This window comes from Anopheles funestus, chromosome 3RL (assembly GCF_943734845.2).
Source record: "Anopheles funestus chromosome 3RL, idAnoFuneDA-416_04, whole genome shotgun sequence".
Lineage (NCBI taxonomy): Eukaryota > Metazoa > Arthropoda > Insecta > Diptera > Culicidae > Anopheles > Anopheles funestus.
In genome coordinates this window covers 61,068,376-61,087,662 of record NC_064599.1, presented here as the reverse complement: position 1 = coordinate 61,087,662, position 19,287 = coordinate 61,068,376, and the positions used below count along the sequence as shown (strand labels likewise).

At 42.2% G+C, this 19,287-nt stretch overlaps 8 protein-coding genes across 9 annotated transcripts in view; 7 read left to right on the top strand and 1 right to left on the bottom strand.

The window, feature by feature from the left end:
- The window catches only part of LOC125770893 (centrosomal protein of 135 kDa), a 36,866-nt gene extending 19,886 nt beyond the window's left edge, over positions 1 to 16,980 (bottom strand). The window contains exons 1-6 of the mRNA XM_049440954.1: positions 16,648 to 16,980; positions 16,251 to 16,518; positions 15,827 to 16,038; positions 3,978 to 5,263; positions 3,700 to 3,910; positions 3,524 to 3,639 (exon numbers count right to left, since the gene is read on the bottom strand). Of these exons, the coding sequence (XP_049296911.1) occupies positions 3,524 to 3,639; positions 3,700 to 3,910; positions 3,978 to 5,263; positions 15,827 to 16,038; positions 16,251 to 16,518; positions 16,648 to 16,818 (2,264 nt within the window). The 5' untranslated portion in view covers positions 16,819 to 16,980. The remainder of the gene's footprint in view (positions 1 to 3,523; positions 3,640 to 3,699; positions 3,911 to 3,977; positions 5,264 to 15,826; positions 16,039 to 16,250; positions 16,519 to 16,647) is intronic.
- Positions 5,457 to 6,987, top strand: LOC125770902 (luciferin sulfotransferase-like). The gene is made up of 5 exons (XM_049440968.1): positions 5,457 to 5,965; positions 6,037 to 6,385; positions 6,466 to 6,571; positions 6,649 to 6,727; positions 6,802 to 6,987. Exons 1-5 carry the CDS (start codon positions 5,628 to 5,630, stop codon positions 6,920 to 6,922), a joined length of 993 nt encoding a protein of 330 aa, XP_049296925.1. The 5' UTR covers positions 5,457 to 5,627; the 3' UTR covers positions 6,923 to 6,987.
- Positions 7,078 to 8,566, top strand: LOC125770904 (luciferin sulfotransferase-like). The gene is made up of 5 exons (XM_049440969.1): positions 7,078 to 7,619; positions 7,691 to 8,039; positions 8,104 to 8,209; positions 8,271 to 8,346; positions 8,426 to 8,566. Exons 1-5 carry the CDS (start codon positions 7,288 to 7,290, stop codon positions 8,541 to 8,543), a joined length of 981 nt encoding a protein of 326 aa, XP_049296926.1. The 5' UTR covers positions 7,078 to 7,287; the 3' UTR covers positions 8,544 to 8,566.
- Positions 8,906 to 10,260, top strand: LOC125770901 (luciferin sulfotransferase-like). Its single transcript, XM_049440967.1, has 2 exons — positions 8,906 to 9,270; positions 9,344 to 10,260. The coding sequence occupies exons 1-2, from the start codon at positions 8,933 to 8,935 to the stop codon at positions 10,011 to 10,013; spliced, it is 1,008 nt and encodes a 335-aa protein (XP_049296924.1). The 5' UTR covers positions 8,906 to 8,932; the 3' UTR covers positions 10,014 to 10,260.
- LOC125770905 (luciferin sulfotransferase-like) lies at positions 10,485 to 12,258 on the top strand. Its single transcript, XM_049440970.1, has 5 exons — positions 10,485 to 11,166; positions 11,226 to 11,574; positions 11,640 to 11,745; positions 11,807 to 11,882; positions 11,947 to 12,258. Exons 1-5 carry the CDS (start codon positions 10,847 to 10,849, stop codon positions 12,065 to 12,067), a joined length of 972 nt encoding a protein of 323 aa, XP_049296927.1. The 5' UTR covers positions 10,485 to 10,846; the 3' UTR covers positions 12,068 to 12,258.
- Positions 12,352 to 14,297, top strand: LOC125770899 (luciferin sulfotransferase-like). 2 transcript variants are annotated; one of them, XM_049440963.1, is made up of 6 exons: positions 12,352 to 12,380; positions 12,729 to 13,118; positions 13,198 to 13,546; positions 13,614 to 13,719; positions 13,797 to 13,872; positions 13,933 to 14,297. In XM_049440963.1, exons 1-6 carry the CDS (start codon positions 12,367 to 12,369, stop codon positions 14,054 to 14,056), a joined length of 1,059 nt encoding a protein of 352 aa, XP_049296920.1. In that variant the 5' UTR covers positions 12,352 to 12,366; the 3' UTR covers positions 14,057 to 14,297. The 2 variants fall into 2 exon arrangements, with proteins under 2 accessions (XP_049296920.1, XP_049296921.1); XM_049440964.1 differs by lacking the exon at positions 12,352 to 12,380 and having other exon boundaries at positions 12,721 to 13,118.
- LOC125770900 (luciferin sulfotransferase-like) lies at positions 14,436 to 15,830 on the top strand. Its single transcript, XM_049440966.1, has 4 exons — positions 14,436 to 14,825; positions 14,897 to 15,360; positions 15,433 to 15,526; positions 15,598 to 15,830. The coding sequence occupies exons 1-4, from the start codon at positions 14,488 to 14,490 to the stop codon at positions 15,716 to 15,718; spliced, it is 1,017 nt and encodes a 338-aa protein (XP_049296923.1). The 5' UTR covers positions 14,436 to 14,487; the 3' UTR covers positions 15,719 to 15,830.
- A 218-nt stretch (positions 16,981 to 17,198) lies between the features above and the next one.
- Positions 17,199 to 19,078, top strand: LOC125770896 (general transcription factor IIH subunit 4). Its single transcript, XM_049440959.1, has 3 exons — positions 17,199 to 17,548; positions 17,610 to 17,714; positions 17,784 to 19,078. Exons 1-3 carry the CDS (start codon positions 17,370 to 17,372, stop codon positions 18,991 to 18,993), a joined length of 1,494 nt encoding a protein of 497 aa, XP_049296916.1. The 5' UTR covers positions 17,199 to 17,369; the 3' UTR covers positions 18,994 to 19,078.
- Positions 19,079 to 19,287: the final 209 nt, after the last annotated feature.

The following is a 19,287-nucleotide window of genomic DNA, read 5'->3' as shown; positions in this document are numbered from 1 at the left end:
CAAAGCACTTACACTTAAAAACACACCAATGAATGTAGTGGACAATAAGAGTGTGTTTGTAAAAACGGTCAGAGTGGAAGGTGAAACCATGATGGCGTTAGTAGATTCAGGAGCACGTGTTTCAACAATTCAGCAAAAATGGGCAGATAAAATAGGAAATTTGAAGCCTACTCATAAAATTTTAAGAGGGTTTGGTAGAAAAGAAATACAGGTGAATTCAAAAGTTGTCACGGAATTACTATTAGACAACGTTAAACTAGAAATCGAGCTTCAAGTAGTGCCAAATTGGGTACAGGATACCGCGATAATAATCGGTGAAGAAGTGTTGGGAAAAGAAGGATTAGTAGTAACAGTGCGTGCTGGATCAGTAACGTTTCAGATGGAACCAAACTGTCGCTCAGAGGGAAAAGAGAGAGAAGATGAGAATGACAGTGCGAAATCAGTAATGCACATGTTCACCATTAAAGAAGGGTCAAGACAGGTCGTGGATCGCAAAATGGTGAATTCAGATGGAAGTTACGAACACACGGACAGATTGATAAAGGTTGTAAATGAATACCGTGATGTGTTTGCGTTGAATATTAAAGAGTTAGGGTGTGCAAAATCGACGGCAATTTCACTAAAATTGACCCAAATCGAACCAGTGTATGTGAAACCACGGAAGTTGGAGTATGCGCGAGAAATCATGTTAAACGAAATGGTCGAAGAACTGTTAGAGGCGGAGGTAATAAAGGAAACAGATTCGCCTTATAATAGTCCGATTGTGTTAGTGCCGAAGAAAAATGGACGATTTAGGATGGCGATCGACTATCGGATGCTTAACGCAAAGACAGTAAAGGATAAATTCCCTATGCCCGACCTCGAACAGTGCTTGCAAAGATTAAGTGGTGCGAAAATGTATATAACGCTAGATTTGTTCAGTGGGTATTACCAAATACCAGTACATCAGGATAGCCAAGATTACACTGCGTTTTCGACGCCCAGCGGACATTTTAAATTCACGCGTATGCCATTTGGACTGGCAAACGGTTGTGCGGTATTTCAACGGGCGATGAATAAGATTGTGGAGGTGTGTAAGCGGCAAAAGGTAGCAATTGTGGCCTACCTGGACGATTTGGTAGTTCCAGGCCAGAATGAAGAGGAGCTGCTGAATAGTTTCGAAATACTATTGGTAGCATTACGAGCCGAGGGATATACCATCAATCTGGAGAAGAGCCATTTCTTCAAACGAAGAGTAGCATTTCTTGGATTCGAGATATCGGAAAATGGAGTTCGACCGGGGGAAGACAAAACCAAGGCGGTAAAGGAGTTCCCGATTCCATTAACCACGCACGACGTACAACGGTTCATTGGACTGGCGGGATTTTTCAGAAGGTTTGTGCGCAATTTCAGTATGATTGCGGCACCGTTGCTGAATTTGCTAAAGAAGAATAAGGAATTCGAGTGGCATGAGGCGCAACAAAGATCATTTGAAGCGATCAAAGGTGGGTTAATAAGTCGCCCAATACTAATGCTGTATAATCCGCAGGCAGAAACAGAACTACATACCGATGCATCAAGATTGGGAGTAGCTGGTATACTGATGCAAAAAAGCGATGAGGGATGGCATCCGGTGAGCTACTTTAGTCGGAAAACGTCACCAACAGAAGAGATGTATCACAGTTACGAGCTGGAGGTATTAGCGGTTGTCGCCAGCGTGGAAAGATTTCGGCATTACTTGATTGGACGTCCCTTTGTAATCAAAACAGACTGTTCAGCGGTGAAAGACACATATGCGAAAAAGGATATGAATGCGCGGATAGCGAGGTATTTTTTACGCTTAATGGAGTACGATTGTAAACTGGAACATAGAAGTGGTTCACAAATGAAGCATGTGGACGCACTTAGTAGGGCACCAGTGGAAGAAAAAGCACAACATATGGAAGAAACCGTGGCAGATCGCCTGATGGTGATAGAGTTTGGAAATAATGATTTTATAGTGAGCTTGCAAAGACAAGATGAAAATTTAGTTAAAATAATAGACACATTAAATAGGGAACCAAATTGCGATGAAGATAGACAGATGCATCAAAATTATGTGTTAGAGAATCATCGGTTGTTCAGAATAATAGACGGACGGAAATGTTGGGTTATTCCAACACGCGTAAGATGGAGAATATTGAAATCGTATCATGATGAAAAAGGTCATTTTGGAGTGGAGAAGGTATTATCAACGTTGAATGAAAAGTTCTGGTTCCCACGAATGAGAAGGTATGTAACGGAATATATAAAGGCTTGCCCACAATGTGCATATTACAAAGAAAAGGGTGGAAAACCTGAAGGGTTTTTGCATCCCATTCCGAAGACTCCGATTCCTTTCGGAACGATACACTTAGATCATTTGGGACCATTTCCAAAATCAGTAAAAGGATACGAGCACATTTTGGTAGCAATATGCGGATTCACGAAATTTGTTTTTATGAAGGCAACGCGAACGACGAAAACACAACCGGTAATAGAAATGATAGAAGAATTAGCTAGTGTGTTTGGATTACCTTCGCGGATAATATCGGATAGGGGGACAGCGTTCTCATCAGGAGCCTTTAGAACATTTTGTGAGGAATATGGGATTGAGAATGTACTGGTAGCAGTGGGAACGCCGAGGGCAAATGGCCAGGTTGAAAGAAGCAATAGAACGATATTGTCAGCGTTGCGAACGATGGTGGAAGAAGAAGGTAGAAGGTGGGATGAAAAGGTAAAAATTGTACAAAATGCGATTAACACCATGCCAAATTCTACAACTAAGGTCGCACCGTGTAGGTTGGTGTTGACTTATAGACCTAGGGATATGCTAAAAAACATAATTATTTCTGCAATAGCATCAAATGATTCAGAATCATCCGTGCCAATAGAGGAATTAAATGCGCGTGTAACAGAGAAAATTAAAAAAAGTCAAGAAAATCAAAAGAGGTATTATGATAAAAAGCGTAAAGAAGCGGATAACTACGAGGTAAATGATATGGTACTTGTAGTGAAGGATCAGTATACGCCAGGCGGAAGTCGAAAGTTGGAACCGAAATACAAAGGACCGTATATAGTTCGCGAAAAATTACCGAATGAAAGGTATAGGGTAGCCAGTGTACCAGGTACAACGACGCGTACATTTTCTACTGTATATTCAGCGGACCGAATGAAAAAGTGGGGCAATCTAGTGGAATTGGAAAGCCCAGAAGTTGAGGACAACTTGCAGAATGTGGTGTCCGACTGTTAAGATTGAACTAACACAGTTGCACGAACTAATTAGCTGTAGGTATTAGTATTAGTGTACTTTGTAATAATGTAATAATGTAATGATAGTTAATAAAATTAGTCTCTAAGTATCAGTCGAGCAGAACGGTCACTAAAGAAAGAACAAGCTGTTTCTTACACTATTAAATAATCGTTTCGTTTAATTAGACTGAATAGTGTGTAAGAACGTGTGTAGAAAGATATAGTTCTACAAATAAAAGCATGTATAAGTAAAGGTAAAATTGTGTACACTTACTCAAGCTTCCGTTGCATCTTGTCGATCGTCGACTGGAGATCTTTCCTTCTCGTCTTCAAGTCGGACAACTCCGCTTCTGCTGCGTACAAACATTCCGTTTTTTTATCCAACTCCATCTGAAATGCAAACTGCATTACTATTTCGTTTGGGGTTTGAAGAGATGTACGTTTCTATACCAAAAGTTTGTCTTTCTCTCGTACTAGCGATGCGTTTGAAGTCTTCAGCAAATTAATTTCTCCTTTCAGAGTGCTAACTGTCTGCTGGGCATCTTCAACGTTGCTGCCGGCATGAAGAAGCTTGCTCTCTGTGGTACCTAACTGAGTTTCGGTGCATAGAAGACGATTTTGGTATTGCATCAGAGCAGTTTCCGATTGTTCCTGCAGTATTCTGAAAAATAAATACCATACGAATAGCATTAGTCAATAATTTCCGGAATGTAAAAATAATGACTCACTTCAAATGAGAGTAGGAAAGTTTCAGCTTGCTATAGCTATCCTCAAGTTCTTTCACACGATTTTGTAATTCCCGATTTTCTTCCTTCAGTAGTTTCACTTTCATTTGAGCACCCGCTTGTCCACTATGAAGGTTACGCTTTTCGGCTTCTAGCTTCTCTATTTGACTGCTGTATTCTGCTACCAAATGCTCGTGCTTGGTCTGCTCGCCCTGCTGGTTTTGGGCGGATAGTTTTAGCTTTTCGTACAAAGCGTCACGTTCTTGTATGAGCTGCCGAACCTCACTCTTGGCCACGTCTCTCTCCCGCTCAACCCGAGTAATAGCCGCTTGTACGGAAAGAGATGATTGTACAGAACCGATCGAGTCAGCCGTCTTTAACCGCCCGGCACCGGAAGTGGATGCCGTTATTGGCCGGTTTGACTTTCGCTGAGAATGCAGCTCATTTTTAAGCTCCGACAATTCATGATCCTTTGCCAAGCTTTCTCGTTTCAACTGAGTCACAACGCTATGCTGACGTTCCGCATCCGAGCTGTATCGATCACGCTCTTTCTTCATATGTTGCAGTTTCTCCTCTAGATCATTGCATCGATATTTTAAGGATTGTAGCTCCACCTGACTTTCCGCACTGCTAGTCACCAAGTTCTGTGCGTGATGCTGATGTTGTGTTTGATCCAGGACGGCATATTTTTGCTTCAGCTTTGTATACTTCGTTTTCACCTTTTCAAAGTCCGCCAGAAGTGTCTGTTCGCGATCTTTCAAATCGTTCAATTGTTTGTAGAGTTGGCGCTTTTCCTCAGTCGATTGTTTTAGTGCATTTTGTAGCGTTACATCCGACGGGCAGGCAGAGGAAGATACGGAACTATCGGATAAGTTATGGTTTTTTCTTGCACCCGAACATAGTTCTAGCAGGGATTCAAGTTCCCGCACACGCAGCTGCGATTGCTGCAGCTTAACCTGCAGGTCCGAGTTTTTACGATCGCACTCAATAATATTGAGGTTTGCTTCCGATTCTACCTTCATCGCAACACCTTCAAATACACGCAAATCTTTCTCGAGCTGTTGATTTTTTTCCGACAGTCGACTAATCTTCCGGACGGTGCGTTCATGTGTTTGCTGCACTTGCTGCAGCTCATGTTGCAGCGATAACTTTTCCTGTTGCAGCGTGGCAACGTCATGCCCGAGCTCGTTAACATCACGATAGCAACAGTCTTTGGCCAATGCAGCAGCTGGACGTCCCCCAGCGAACAGTGTACCGAGTCGTTGAATTTCCCTGTCGCGGGAATTTACCTACAGCGAAACAGACAAACAAAATTGCATTAAACAAATCAAATGACTCAACGGAAAAACGTACTTCTGAAAGACGGCCACAAAACTTCCAACTAGGTACAATGTTAAGATAGACGAATGAGGTAAATACAATCAGCCAATCTTAATACTGTTTACAAATTCCCGTCAACCAATGCCTAGGCACTAGAAATTACAACCACTATTACATTCTACAACCCTTTATTATCCCAAACGCTTTCATAATACTGCACCCTTATCAGATGTTTACGATCTGACCAAGTTCACAACACAATTGCTATTTATTCATCAATCTCAACGCGTCGGCACTTAGTAAGTGCGTTGCAAGTTGCAACTAAACATAGTCATGTTCACCTACAAACCTCTTACATCCGAGATAGCGAAAGCTGTCCAGGTACCGGTCAACGGTCCGCTAGTGGAAGTACACCTTAGCGACCCGTCAGATCTTCCCAAGGGAGTCGGCAATCAATCGCAAGCGCCGGCACATTGTGTGCTGAATGAAAACTACAAACTCTCGGCAGAAAGAATACGGAACCTTACCGTCTACGAGGATGATTTGTGGATCGTGACAGCCCCGAAATGTGGTACAACGTGGACCCAGGAGATGATGTGGTTGCTCGACAACGATCTCAATTATCAAATGGCATCCGAAATCAATCTTATCCATCGATCAATCTTCCTCGAGTAAGCTTCTACGCATGTGATTCAATCGATTGTCTTCCTCAAATCTACGTCACTTTTCCTACTTCTGCCAGATTTTGCACAATAGTGCCCTCATTCGATCAAGACACCATAACGCTAGTCGAACGGATGAAACGTCCGCGACACATCAAAAGCCATCTGCCAATGGGACTGCTGCCCAAGCAACTGTGGACGGTACGACCCCGAATCGTGTACTGTGCACGTAACCCAAAGGATATGGTAACCAGTTTCTTCCATCACTATCGTCACCTGCACGGATACATGGGTACCAGGGAAACTTTTCTCGAGGCAATACTCCACGACGTAGTTATGTTTCAACCTCAAATACAACACACGTTAGATTTTTGGTGCATACGCGACGAACCGAATGTACTGTTCATACACTTTGAGGAGATGAAACGGGTAAGGAGCAATAGATAAGAAACGGGTAAATATTAGTACACTAACTACAATTATGATTACCACACCACACCACACAACAGAATATGGCGAAGGTACTTGAAAGGGCTTGCGAATTTCTCGGCAAATCATACACCCAGGAGCAACTCAAACGCCTTGAAGAACATCTATCATTCGAAGTGATGAAGAGTAAGAACGCTTTATTAGTTCAAGATCGACAATGCGATAACATTCATATTTACTACACACTATCTCCCTCTCCTTAGAAAATGATTCAGCCAATAACTCTATACTATTGAAATTAATGAAGTCTATTTCGACAGCAGATGCAAAAGATAGTTTTCAGTAAGCACATAGTTTTTGTTGTGCATAGTTTTAGTATGCACAACTTTCTAAACAAATTTTCTTTTACTTAACAGATTTATGAGAAAAGGAGAAGTTGGATCACACCGAGAAGAACTCTCCAGTGAATATATACAAAAACTTAATGTCTACATCAAAAGACACTTAAGTGGCAGCAGTTTTAAATTCATGGAGTAAACAAAAATGTAACGAGATCTTTGTACAATAATTATAGTATAATATATTATGATAAATCGATCAAACTCCATCTCACTTTTTATGGATTAAACCTAATGATAGTTTCACAACCACCACAAGAGTAGATAAATTTGCTTATGTTTGTGTTGGTTTTAGTCAAGGTCACCCAAAAAATATAACTTATTGGCATCTTTACTTGTATGCGTGTCATGTTCTGTGATGCCAAATTCATAAAAAAAAACATCAATGCTAATCAAGTGGCATTGCATTGTCTGTACCAGCGAACAGGTCGCAGTATTAGTTTCAAAAATCACGGTGAAGGTTACGCATGAAACTGTCTTCAGTATCCATCCAACAAAATTAACATGTTCAGCGTTAAGCCATTAGATTCGGCACTGGCCAAAGCGGTCGAGGCACCAATGCATGGAACCACAGTAGAGGTGCATCTGATCGATGGCAGCTATCTTCCTACCGGAGAAAACCCCCGCAAACCAACACATTGTGTTCTGACACCGCAATATGTAACCCAGGCCGAGCGGATTCACAACTTTACCGTGTACGATGATGACGTTTGGATACTGAGCTTCCCCAAGTGTGGTACCACCTGGACGCAGGAAATGGTTTGGTTAATAAGCCACGATCTAGATTATAAAACAGCATCCGAAGTGAATTTGCTGGATCGTTCAATATTTCTTGAGTAAGAACTACGGTGGAGTGACAGGTTTATGTTGCTATTTAATTGATCCTATCGTAATGTCATTCTTCTAGATTCTCGGCATTCGTGCTCAACTATCCGGGCGATACGATCGAACAGGTGGAGCAGGCAAGCCGACCAAGACACATTCAGTGTCATCTACCAATTGCCTTACTGCCAAAGCAAATCTGGTCCGTTCGGCCAAAGCTTATCTACTGTGCCCGTAATCCCAAGGACGCTACCGTCAGCTTTTTCCATCATTATCGTCACATTCACGGATATCAGGGAAATATGCAAGATTTTCTGGAAGCTATTCTAAGCGATCAGATACTGTTCGGGCCGCAAATACCTCACACACTTGACTTTTGGAACATTCGCCGCGAGATGAACATACTGTTTATCCATTTCGAAGAAATGAAAATGGTAACGCCCGCAAAAAAAAGCATCATATTTAGAATAATTAATTTCCTTTTTCAAATGATCTTAGAATATGAAAGGTGTACTGCAAAGAGTTTGCGAATACTTTAACAAATCTTACACCGAACAGCAACTGGCAGAGTTGGAAACTCATCTTTCCTTTGACGTTATGAAAAGTAAGTGTAAAATGCGCTTTCATGATCACCGAAACTAAAACTACTTTGTCTTATATTCCAGACAACAAATCAGCAAACAATTCTTGCGTTTTGGAATTGGTGGAATCTTTGTCCGGGAAAAAGGTGGAAAACTTTCAGTAAGTTCGTTATGTGCGTAGTTAAGTGTAACTTTATATTTGTATTATATTCTTTATTTGTTGCAACACTCTCTCACAGGTTTATGCGAAAAGGAAAAATCGGCTCTCATAACGAAGAACTATCTGATGAGTACATAAAACGATTTAACGATCGCATCGAAAGCCATCTTCAAGAAAGTGATTTTTGCTTTAACTAACATTGATATTGTTAAACATTATTTTAAAAGATTCTCTCCTAATGATCCAACGATCAGAAATATATAAATACCACAAATAAAGCTGTCCGCGATTGTAATATTCTTAAGTATTAAATATTTACCTTACGATCTGGCAGCACTGGACACGATAGGAATGCGGCGAATAAAACCGGAATATAAGCTGACACGCATACACAAAGGACTTTAATCTGACGGTCAATACGAATGCAGTGGATAGAGAAAACGTTTGAAAAACAAGGCTATTGCGTACGCTTGGTAAATATCAACCTGCTGTCGAAAGCAAACTGCTTGTTCCATTCGATTCGCTACCTTCAAGCGCACTAGTGCCATTTTCAAAAGTTCTTCTAAACGTTCGTGTACATTCTACGATGACATTCGAATTTATCGATATAAAAGACCCAATATTTCGGGCCACCTGCCGTGAACGTAACGAGGAAGATTACGTGCTAGTGCGATGTAATGATTTCGCTAGCGTTCCGATCAATCTTCCCAACTGGACTCCGGAACCTGTCTGCTTATCAAGACGATACGAAGGCGTTGGGCAAACGATCAAGGATATGGAAGTTCGGCCGGATGACGTTTGGATTGTAACGTACCCAAAAAGTGGAACCACCTGGACACAAGAGTTGATCTGGTTGGTCTGCAACGGACTCGACTTTCAGCAAGCTAAAGATGTTTTAATCGATGCACGGTTTCCCTTCATTGAGTATGTAATACAAAATGTTATTTAACTTCAGATCCTTCTATTGACCCCACAACACTCATTCATTTTTTTGTAGCTTATCAGGCCTCCGTGATCTTCCGGAACCATTTAATCCACTGCGCGATGCACTCGAGATGCCTTCGCCGCGCTTCATTAAAACGCACCTACCACCAGCCTTTCTACCGAACGCTATCTGGACGGTACAACCGAAACTTGTGCACGTACGTCGTAATCCAAAATCGGTTGCTGTATCTTACTATCATCATTCCGTGTCTCTGCACTGCTACAAGGGCACTTTGGAGCAATTTATCCGCTCGATGATAAATGAATTGGTTTACTATTCACCTTACCATAAGCACTTGATCGAGTACAGTGAGCTAAACTATCCAAACATGCTCTCACTGTGCTTTGAAGATATGAAACAAGATCTGCCGAGTGCTATTCGACAAGTTGCCCAATTTTTCAACAAAACGTATACCGACGATCAGATCGAGCAGCTCGCCAGCCATCTGGGTTTTGATCAAATGCGTCAAAATGCATCCGTTAATCGACGGGAGTGGATTGAGTACAATCTGAAGCAAACCAATAGAGCTGATAAGCTAAACGAAAATGATATGCAGTTCATCCGGAAAGGTGAAACGGATGGTTGGAGAAAGGAACTATCAGATGATCTGATTGAAGCCATTGATCGCTGGACATTGGAGAAGGTACCACAAGACAGCAAATATGCATCACTGTTTTATTAATCGCTGAAGAGAGACGATTGTTTTAAATGGTAGAATTATCTTAATTATGTTGTAGTCCTTTCAAAATACTAACACATGTAATATGTTTGATAAGTCTTTCAACTCAGTTATCCGAATGTAGCTCAATTAGTTAAATAAAAAAGTCTAATTAGAAATGTATTTTATAGTACATGTCTACTATGAAGCTTGGTAATAAATAATAAATAACTTTAAACAAAAGGACAAGATTAAAAACAAATCTTACTGAAAGCAAATGTGTTGCATTATGCATTAAAATTTAATTAAACGCACTTTATAATAGGGAACAATGTTTTCGACGGGCTGGCAACGTCACATAATCATCTTTATAATTTCTCACTTTATATAAATTTGACCTACATTTTTCATTTATCCACAAAGAAACGCAACTGGTTTTACATTTATAAATAGGAACCATTTCATCAATAAATCTTGCTACTTCCGTACTGATAAGAACATATGTGATGCACTGTGATGCACTTGGTAGCTTATCGTTTGTTTATAGAAACAAATACCTCAAAAAAGTAGAAGTACAGTGTACTCTTATCAGTTACCCGAAGTTGCGGTTTGTTGACACCGTCCCATTTTAATTACAGACTCTGCTTTCACTTTCGACCTTGGTAAACGTCAAGCCCGGCGAACGTCACGGCCACTACGAAAGAAAACCACAAGAGCTTACCATTACACAGCCAGTGGTTGGTTTGATGCCTCTTTTCATGCATGCAAAGCAACGCGGTACAGGACATAAGTAAACATTCAAAAGATCTCAGTTTCATTCTGATCCTACATCTTTGAGCACAGTAAACTAACGCACCATGTCCAGCTCATTCGCGATTGCTGATATCGATACGGATCTGTCCTGTCCTGGAGCGTCCGCATTCGTCGAGATACAACTTACCGATCTCGCCGATTATCCGCTGGCCAGCACACCACCACCAGCGATCGTTCCGGCAAAGTTTCGCAACTATGCACAGCAAGTTCGCGATTTCCAGGTGTACGAAGATGACGTGTGGATCGTGACGTATCCAAAGTGCGGCACTACCTGGACGCAGGAGATGGTCTGGTTAATCGACCACGACCTAGACTACGAAACGGCGCGGGATGTGAATCTCAACACACGATCATTTTTTCTTGAGTGCGTTCGAACATTTCCATTTGATGTTTGGAAATAATTTAATTCTCTATTCTTTACAGAATTGGTGCTATTGCCGACAGGATTCCTGTGGATACGGTTACGGCAGCAGCCAATTTGAAACGTCCACGACACATTAAATCTCATCTTCCGCTGGCACTACTACCAAGACAGCTATGGACAGTAAAACCGAAAATTATTTACGTGGCAAGGAACCCGAAAGATGTGGCAGTATCGTACCTTCACCACTATCAAATGATAATGGGCTATCGAGGCTCGAAGGAAGCCTTTCTGGATGGGTTACTGGAAGATCGGGTAATGTTTTGCCCTCAAGTGAAACATGCACTTGAGTTTTGGGCATTAAAGACGGAACCAAACGTACTGTTTCTTACCTACGAAAGTATGAAAAGGGTAAGTGAATAAAAATACAAACCCATAATAATTTAAATCTGATAAAACTATAATTTATTCCACAGGATCTCAGAACTGTTATACCTAGGGTGTGTGATTTTTTCACCAAAACTTACACCGATAATCAACTAGATGAGCTAACTGTGCACTTATCATTCGATCAAATGAAAAGTATGTTACCAACAATTATAGCTCCGAAAGATCAGGTTTAAATTATAATTTTGTTTTGTAGAAAATCCATCTACCAACAATGATCAAATGGTACGAAGTGCGATGAAAATGAATGGCCGCGAAGGAGAACAATTTGAGTAATTTACGAAACAACGAAACAGACCGGGTACATTATACTAATTTACGTTTACATCGCTATAGGTTTATGCGCAAAGGAATTGTCGGAGATTTTCGAAACGAACTATCACCGGAGTACATAGAAAAGTTTGATCAATTCATCGAGCAGCAGCTTGCTGGTAGTGATTTTAAGTATGAAATATAGTTGTTAAAATTATGCTTAACTTTCAATAAAGGAAAACAAAAGTGTATATTGTGTTTACCCACCATAAAACTTTATCTGCAATATGCTTTACGGTTTGCAGTACCTTACAAACTGCCAGCAACGCATGAAACATTACCCAGATCGTGTATAATAAACAATAAACATGTTATGAGTAAAACATTACACTAATACCTCGGGAGCTTTTTCTTATGGCTGATAGTAATAGTTTGTTCGACGAATCGATTGGAAGTGTGTTTCTGTAGTGAAGTATTTTGCCAATTTGCTCTGAATCCAAAATCATGCTCATCATATAGTTAAGTGAAGTGAAAATCATCATATAGTTAAGTGAAGCGCAAATACTCTGACGCCATGATGGTTCAAATCGCTTGAAGATTTACATTTCTCAGAAATCTGTTATTTTCGAATAAAAATCTTATTCCTTTCGACTTAGCTCTACAACAGTCGTTTTTCTGGCTTCAGAATAAGATTCGGACCTAATCCACCATTGCTGAACACAGCAACTCAACAGTAAACCGACCCTGTTATCTCATTGTTTGCGCGTTTCATTTATCAGACTTAACCACATCATCTCTATTAACAGACGACCGCATGCATACATTAGCTTACATTTATCAGTCTTCCTATATATACAACATATCAGTGCTTTGGCAGACGTACAACAGTACCTACACACTTCCTGCGCCGTTTTGCTAAAGATGGCATCAACATCATTCACATTTACCGACGTCAGTAAAGAATCAGTTGATTGGAACGTAAATTCTAACAACATTCTGGTGCAATTGAATGATTGGACGGACTACCCGTTGGATGTTACGCTCCAGCCACCAACTCCAATGTTTGTGTCCGCCAAATATCGCAACTACGCGCAACAAGTGAGAGACTTTCAAGTGTACGAAGATGATGTGTGGATCGTGACATTCCCTAAAAGTGGTACTACATGGACAGAGGAGATGGTCTGGCTTATTAATCACGATTTGGACTACGAAACAGCGCGCAACGTCAGATTAAACACTAGATCAACATTCTTTGAGTATGAGAAAAAAAAAACCCCGATTATCCAGCAAAGAAACACCACGATTGATATAATCTCTTATCTCTCCACACCCAAGGTTCGGTGCCATTGCAGATCGTTATCCGATTAATACGATTAATATCGCATCCAGCAGCCAACGTCCGCGTCAGATCAAATCACATCTCCAGCTACCGCTATTACCGCGTCAACTGTGGACAGTAAAGCCACGCATCATCTACGTCGCACGCAACCCAAAGGATGTGGCCGTATCGTATTTCCACCATTGCCAAAATTTGGTTGGCTATCGGGGAGCAAAGGAAGACTTTTTTGAGGATTTGCTTAACGATCGTGTAATGTTTTGTCCGACGATACAGCATGTGCTTAACTTCTGGTCATTAAGTGATGAACCGAACGTCCTGTTTCTAACCTACGAAAGCATGAAACGCGTAAGACAATCAACTGGTCGATATCAGTTACTGCATTTATTGAGCTTTTGCTTTTATTCTCGCACAGGATTTGAGAGGGCTTCTACCAAAGGTGTGTCAGTTTCTAAACAAATCTTACAACGACACTCAGCTCGATGAACTAGCAGTGCATCTTTCGTTTAAAGAAATGAAAAGTAAATCCACATTCCATGCTACATTCCTTTGCTGTAGTTGTATGTAACTGACAGATTATACGCACATTTTGTTCTAGAAAATCCGGCCACTAACAAAGAGGAAACGGTACGCAGCGCCCTACAGTTAAACCATCGTGAAGGTGAAAACTTTGAGTGAGTAACAATTTACTCGACTAAAATTACTTCCATGTACATGACGCTCGTATTTTCCAGATTCATGCGCAAAGGAATAGTGGGTGATTATCGCAACGAGATGCCGGAGGAGTACATTAGACGTTTTGACGAATTTGTAGCAGAACAAACTGCCGGAAGCGATCTCAAGTTTGACTACGACTAGAAGGAAAAGCATGAGTAGATGATACTCTCCAGTGCAAGCAACACAACCGTTTCCAGTTTAAACAGATGAACCAGTTTTCAGTACCGAACCCCATCTTGCATCTCGCGAATCGCTTTCACTATCGCCAATAGTATGGTCATTAAACTTGCACCACTTATCGGTTACATACGTGCCATGCATGGCCTTGTCCCAGGTCTATGGCTTAAGTACATAAGAAATAAACTATCTGTCCCATTCCGCATATGCAGTTTGCAATCTTCTTGTCTTGCGTCGTGAAAAGCCTCGAGAACTCAGAGGTAATTTCTCCTTCTTCTATGGAACAGCATCGAACGCACCTAACGTCCATTGAATGTGATTGGAAAACGGGTTCGTTAGTTTAAGTTAAGCGGTGCTACGAGTAACATACTTTGTGTTCCTGTACCATCTTCAAGATGATATACTACGAAAAGTATAACAACGAGTATACCGATCGAATTGATTGTCCCGGAACTGAAAAGCACTATCGTCTAGTTCGACGATCCTTACCGATACTTGATGGAGAGGAACAGCCTTCAAAAGGGGCAGATCAGTGGTGTATCATGATAGAAAAGTTTTTGCCTTTGTTGAAACCGATACAACAAATGCCTGTGTACGCCGATGATGTGTGGGTCATCACGTTTCCCAAGTGTGGTACTACCTGGACACAGGAAATGGTTTGGTTACTGAACAACGAGCTTGATTACGCTCGCGCAGCAAAACTAACACTCGAGGAACGTTTTCCTTTTCTGGAGTGAGTGATAGTAGTACTTCCCTATAGATTTTACCCCTTTAAACAAATTCCTTATCACGTAAATCTCAAAGACTCTCAGGTGCCCTTTCCCTGATGGACGGTGATTCCGTCGGTAGAGTGCAAGATTTGCCACGTCCACGACATATCAAATCCCATCTTCCGGCAATGCTGCTTCCGGATGCGATGCGTACCGCCAAGCCCAGAATTATCTACGTTTCGCGCAATCCTAAGGATGCGGCCACTTCCTTCTACCATCACTATCGCAACATCGTGGGATATGATGGGCCAAGGGAACACTTTTTTGACGCATTTCTCAACGATAGCCTTATCTATGCACCGTTCGGAGAGCATGTCCGCGCGTACTGGGAATGGAGTAACCGACCCGATGCAGATAATTGTCTGTTTTTAACGTACGAACAAATGAAACGTGATTTGCGTGGTGTGATCGGACGAGTTAGCAAATTCCTGGGCAAACAGTACACCGCCAGCGAAGTGGACGAGTTGGCAAAACACCTTTCGGTGGAATCGATGAGAAGTATTTTGCCTTGTTCAATGTGTTTTTTTTTGTCGATTTAATATAACATATTTGGGCTTTTATACTTTTAAGACAACAAATCGTGCAACATGGAGGACCTGCTGGAATGGGCTAGGAATACAACCTACAGTGAAGAGCGTAAAAAGCACACGAAAAACAACTTTAAGTAAATGTCCTCCACATACCAATGGTCGATAAATTTTGGGCCTTAATGAGAAATCTACTTCCACGCTCCAGGTTCATTCGTAGCGGAACGGTTGGATCATACCGGGAGGATATGAGCGAAGAATACGTCCAACGCTTTGAGCAGTACGAAAAAACCATCACACAAGGAATCGATTTTGATTTTTTCTTCTAACAATTCCCACGGTTCAAGGTTATCCATCCCAATTTTTTTGGTCTAATTGAAAGCGTGTACGAGTTCCCCCCAAAAAGCAAGATACAATAAATTCTTTCATTCACCTACCTGATTCTTGAGGGCATCGATGACTCCTTGCTGGTTTTGCGTTTCAACGCGCAATCGTTCGACCTCGTGCAGTACATCGGCTTGCTTCAATTGATTGCACGGACAGCGACAGGTCTGTGGAAGGGCCCCGGACTGTTGCATGCCCTGTTCACAGCACTTTGGCGGTTGATAAAAGGTGCCCGCTCTTACGGTTGATATGAATGGTTTTCGCTCTGTAAACATACAACGGTTCCGAGTGTATTATTAGTCCGTCGGTACAATGCAGAGGAAATTCATTACTACTGCCAACACCACTACACCACCGACAATGTGTTATTTTTCACACGCAACTAATCGCATTCCTTTTACGACGATCCTTGACGCACACGCAATGGCACGCATACGTTATTAATCGATAATAGAACCTCTGTCCCCAAATACTCACGCTTATTGGTGCTATCCTTGCGCGATTTCACACTCTCGCTGGCGCCTGTTTGTAGCTCCCGAATTTTACACTCCGCCTGGAGACATTTTTCCTCCAGCTGTTTCTTTTCCGCCTGGAGCGATCGTACACGAGATCGCAGTTCCGTGTTCGCCAGGATGTGTTTATCTTGCTGCTTGATCAGCTCCAGATGCAGCTCATTGCATTCGGCCAGTAACCGGGAATTGTCACACTTGTACGGTTCCACACCAAGCTCCCAGGCAACCTTTTCCTAACGCGTGGAAGAAAAACAGTGTAAAAAAAATAACAAAATATAATAAACACCTAAAGCACACGATCGCGTTTCACTACTGCAGTGACGACTAAAATACACTCGACATGGTTACTATGATGCCGTTACCTGATGCAGTTGTTCGATTTTGTGATTGGCATTTTTCAATTTTTCCGATGTTTGTATCAGATCATCTAAAATTGCCGACACGATCCCGATGGCACTCAATGGCAGTGGATGGCCAAACCCAAGCACATCAAGCCGCTTCCGTAATTCACTGTGACGGCCTTCAATATCCATTGTTGTATGCTATTCAGTCTAATGATTTCTTAAACACTATTTTAAACACAGTTTAACTACGTTGAACACATTCTGGCCGCGGACAAAATTCGTATTGAGGCACACGCCAAAACATTGCGCTTCGCACGTTTCAAAATAGCAACGGTCTACCGCATTTGTTTACATTTTTTGACAGTTTCCACAAACAAACCACTGCACTTTCGCGCCAACGGTGCAGGCAAATGCGTTGATTTTGGGGTGGCAATTAAACTGGGTAATAAATTACATCAACTAAAGAATGGATTAATTAATCTGATTTTCTAAACGAATAAAAAAACATACAATTTCAATGAAAAACGATGTTCTATTCGATTCAAATGTCATTTGCTCATTTGTCACCTGTCAAACTACAAAAATGTCATTCGGCCGGGTATTGTGTGATTCTTTTTTACAGCCTGTTGTGTATCAATTTCGGCCCTGAACTTTGGTTGATTAAAAACAAGTTTACCGCAAATGTGATGCAAAATTATATCGCTCATCGTGAATAGTTTCCTTGCCCTCACGCTCCCAACATGTCGGAGGTAAAAGGTAGCCAAAGCAACAGCGGTACCAGCAAGGGTACATCGTCGTCGCTCATCACTAAACCGGCTAATTTGGAATGCAAAGATTTGGAAGAGTATCTTAAATCGCGACCTCCGGAGGTCCTCGAAAAGCTGTACAACTATCCGGCTATTTGTCTTGCAGTGTATCGGTGAGTAATATGCTTCAGTTCCCAACGAGCGGTCCTGCTAATGTGCACCATTATTTTGTAGAGAACTTCCGGAGATAGCGCGTCAGTTCGTTATAAGAATTCTGTTCGTCGAGCAACCGATTCCACAAGCGGTCGTTTCATCGTGGGCATCACAAGTGTACGCGAAGTGTGTATCTACAATAAGGCGTGGTATATTTGCCCTATTCTTATTTTAAGTACTATTGTTCGATTCCAGGGAAAACACATCCGTCTCGCAGGTGCTAACGGAACTTGGTGTATGGCGCAGTGCAGCCTATCCGGGCGGGCTGGCCGCTTGGGAACTATGTCCGACGTTCAAAAAGAACCTGAAAATCGCACTACTCGGTGGCGGCCGGCCATGGTCGATGTCGAACGCGCTAGACCCGGACCAGAAATCGCGCGACATCGACTTCCTGGACACGTACGCCATGTCCCGGTGGCGTTGCGTGCTGCACTATATGGTTGGTGCCGGTAGCTCCAAAGGGATGGAAGGTGAAGGCATTTCACCTGATGCCGTGCGCATTCTGTTGCACGCCAATCTCATGAAACGAGACGAAACCGACGGTAGTCCGGTGATTACGAGGCAAGGCTTCCAGTTCTTGCTGCTCGACACACAAGCGCAAGTGTGGCATTTTATGCTGCAATATCTCGACACGTGTGAAGCACGTGGCCTTAATTTGCCGGAGTGTCTTTCGATGCTGTTTCAGCTCAGTTTCAGCACACTGGGGCGAGATTACAGCTCCGAAGGGCTCAGTACGGGGTTGCTCACTTTCCTGCAACATCTGCGCGAGTTTGGACTCGTCTACCAACGGAAGCGCAAAGAAGGTCGCTTCTATCCGACACGCTTGGCGCACAATATTACCTCGAAAAATGCATCCCATGCGACAACGCTGGCCCAGGATCAGGAATCAAATGCCACCAAGGATAAGGGCTACATCATCGTCGAAACGAACTATCGCGTGTATGCGTACACCGATTCCAATCTACAGGTTGCCCTGCTCGGACTGTTCACCGAACTGCTGTATCGCTTCCCGAATCTTGTGGTCGGTGTGCTAACGCGCGATTCCGTAAGGCAAGCGTTCCGTGGTGGCATTACTGCGGAGCAGATCATTAGCTACCTCGAACAGCACGCTCATCCAACGATGCTGACCGTCGAGCAGACGATCAACAGCAAATCCTCCCTCCCGCCAACCGTAGTCGATCAAATTAAGCTGTGGGAAAACGAACGGAACCGTTTCACCTATACCGAGGGCGTCGTCTACAATCAGTTCCTATCGCAGGCCGATTTTATAACGCTTCGCGATTACGCACAATCCATCGGCGTGATGATATGGCAGAACGAGCGCATACGTACGATGGTCGTGACGAAGAACGGGCATGATGATGTGAAAAAGTTTTGGAAACGCTACTCCAAGGGTGGTAGCTAGGTTAAGGATTATATTTAAGTTATGATAAGAGAATGTTTGTGCTAACCGCGGAATAAAGTATATCTGATTCAAAACAGAAATCTTGTACTGCATTCAACAATCTAATTAAAAGCAATTTATTACTGAACTTCCTTTAAGGTCATGCCGATCATTTCTGGATTACTAGTCAAACCGGGATCGATTATCACATACACCACCGTACCGCCCTATTTCCAGAGAATCCAGACCAAGTACTTGGACTCATATCGAGACTAGAGGATTAAGCGGATTCCGTGGATACGTCCGTGATCGGTA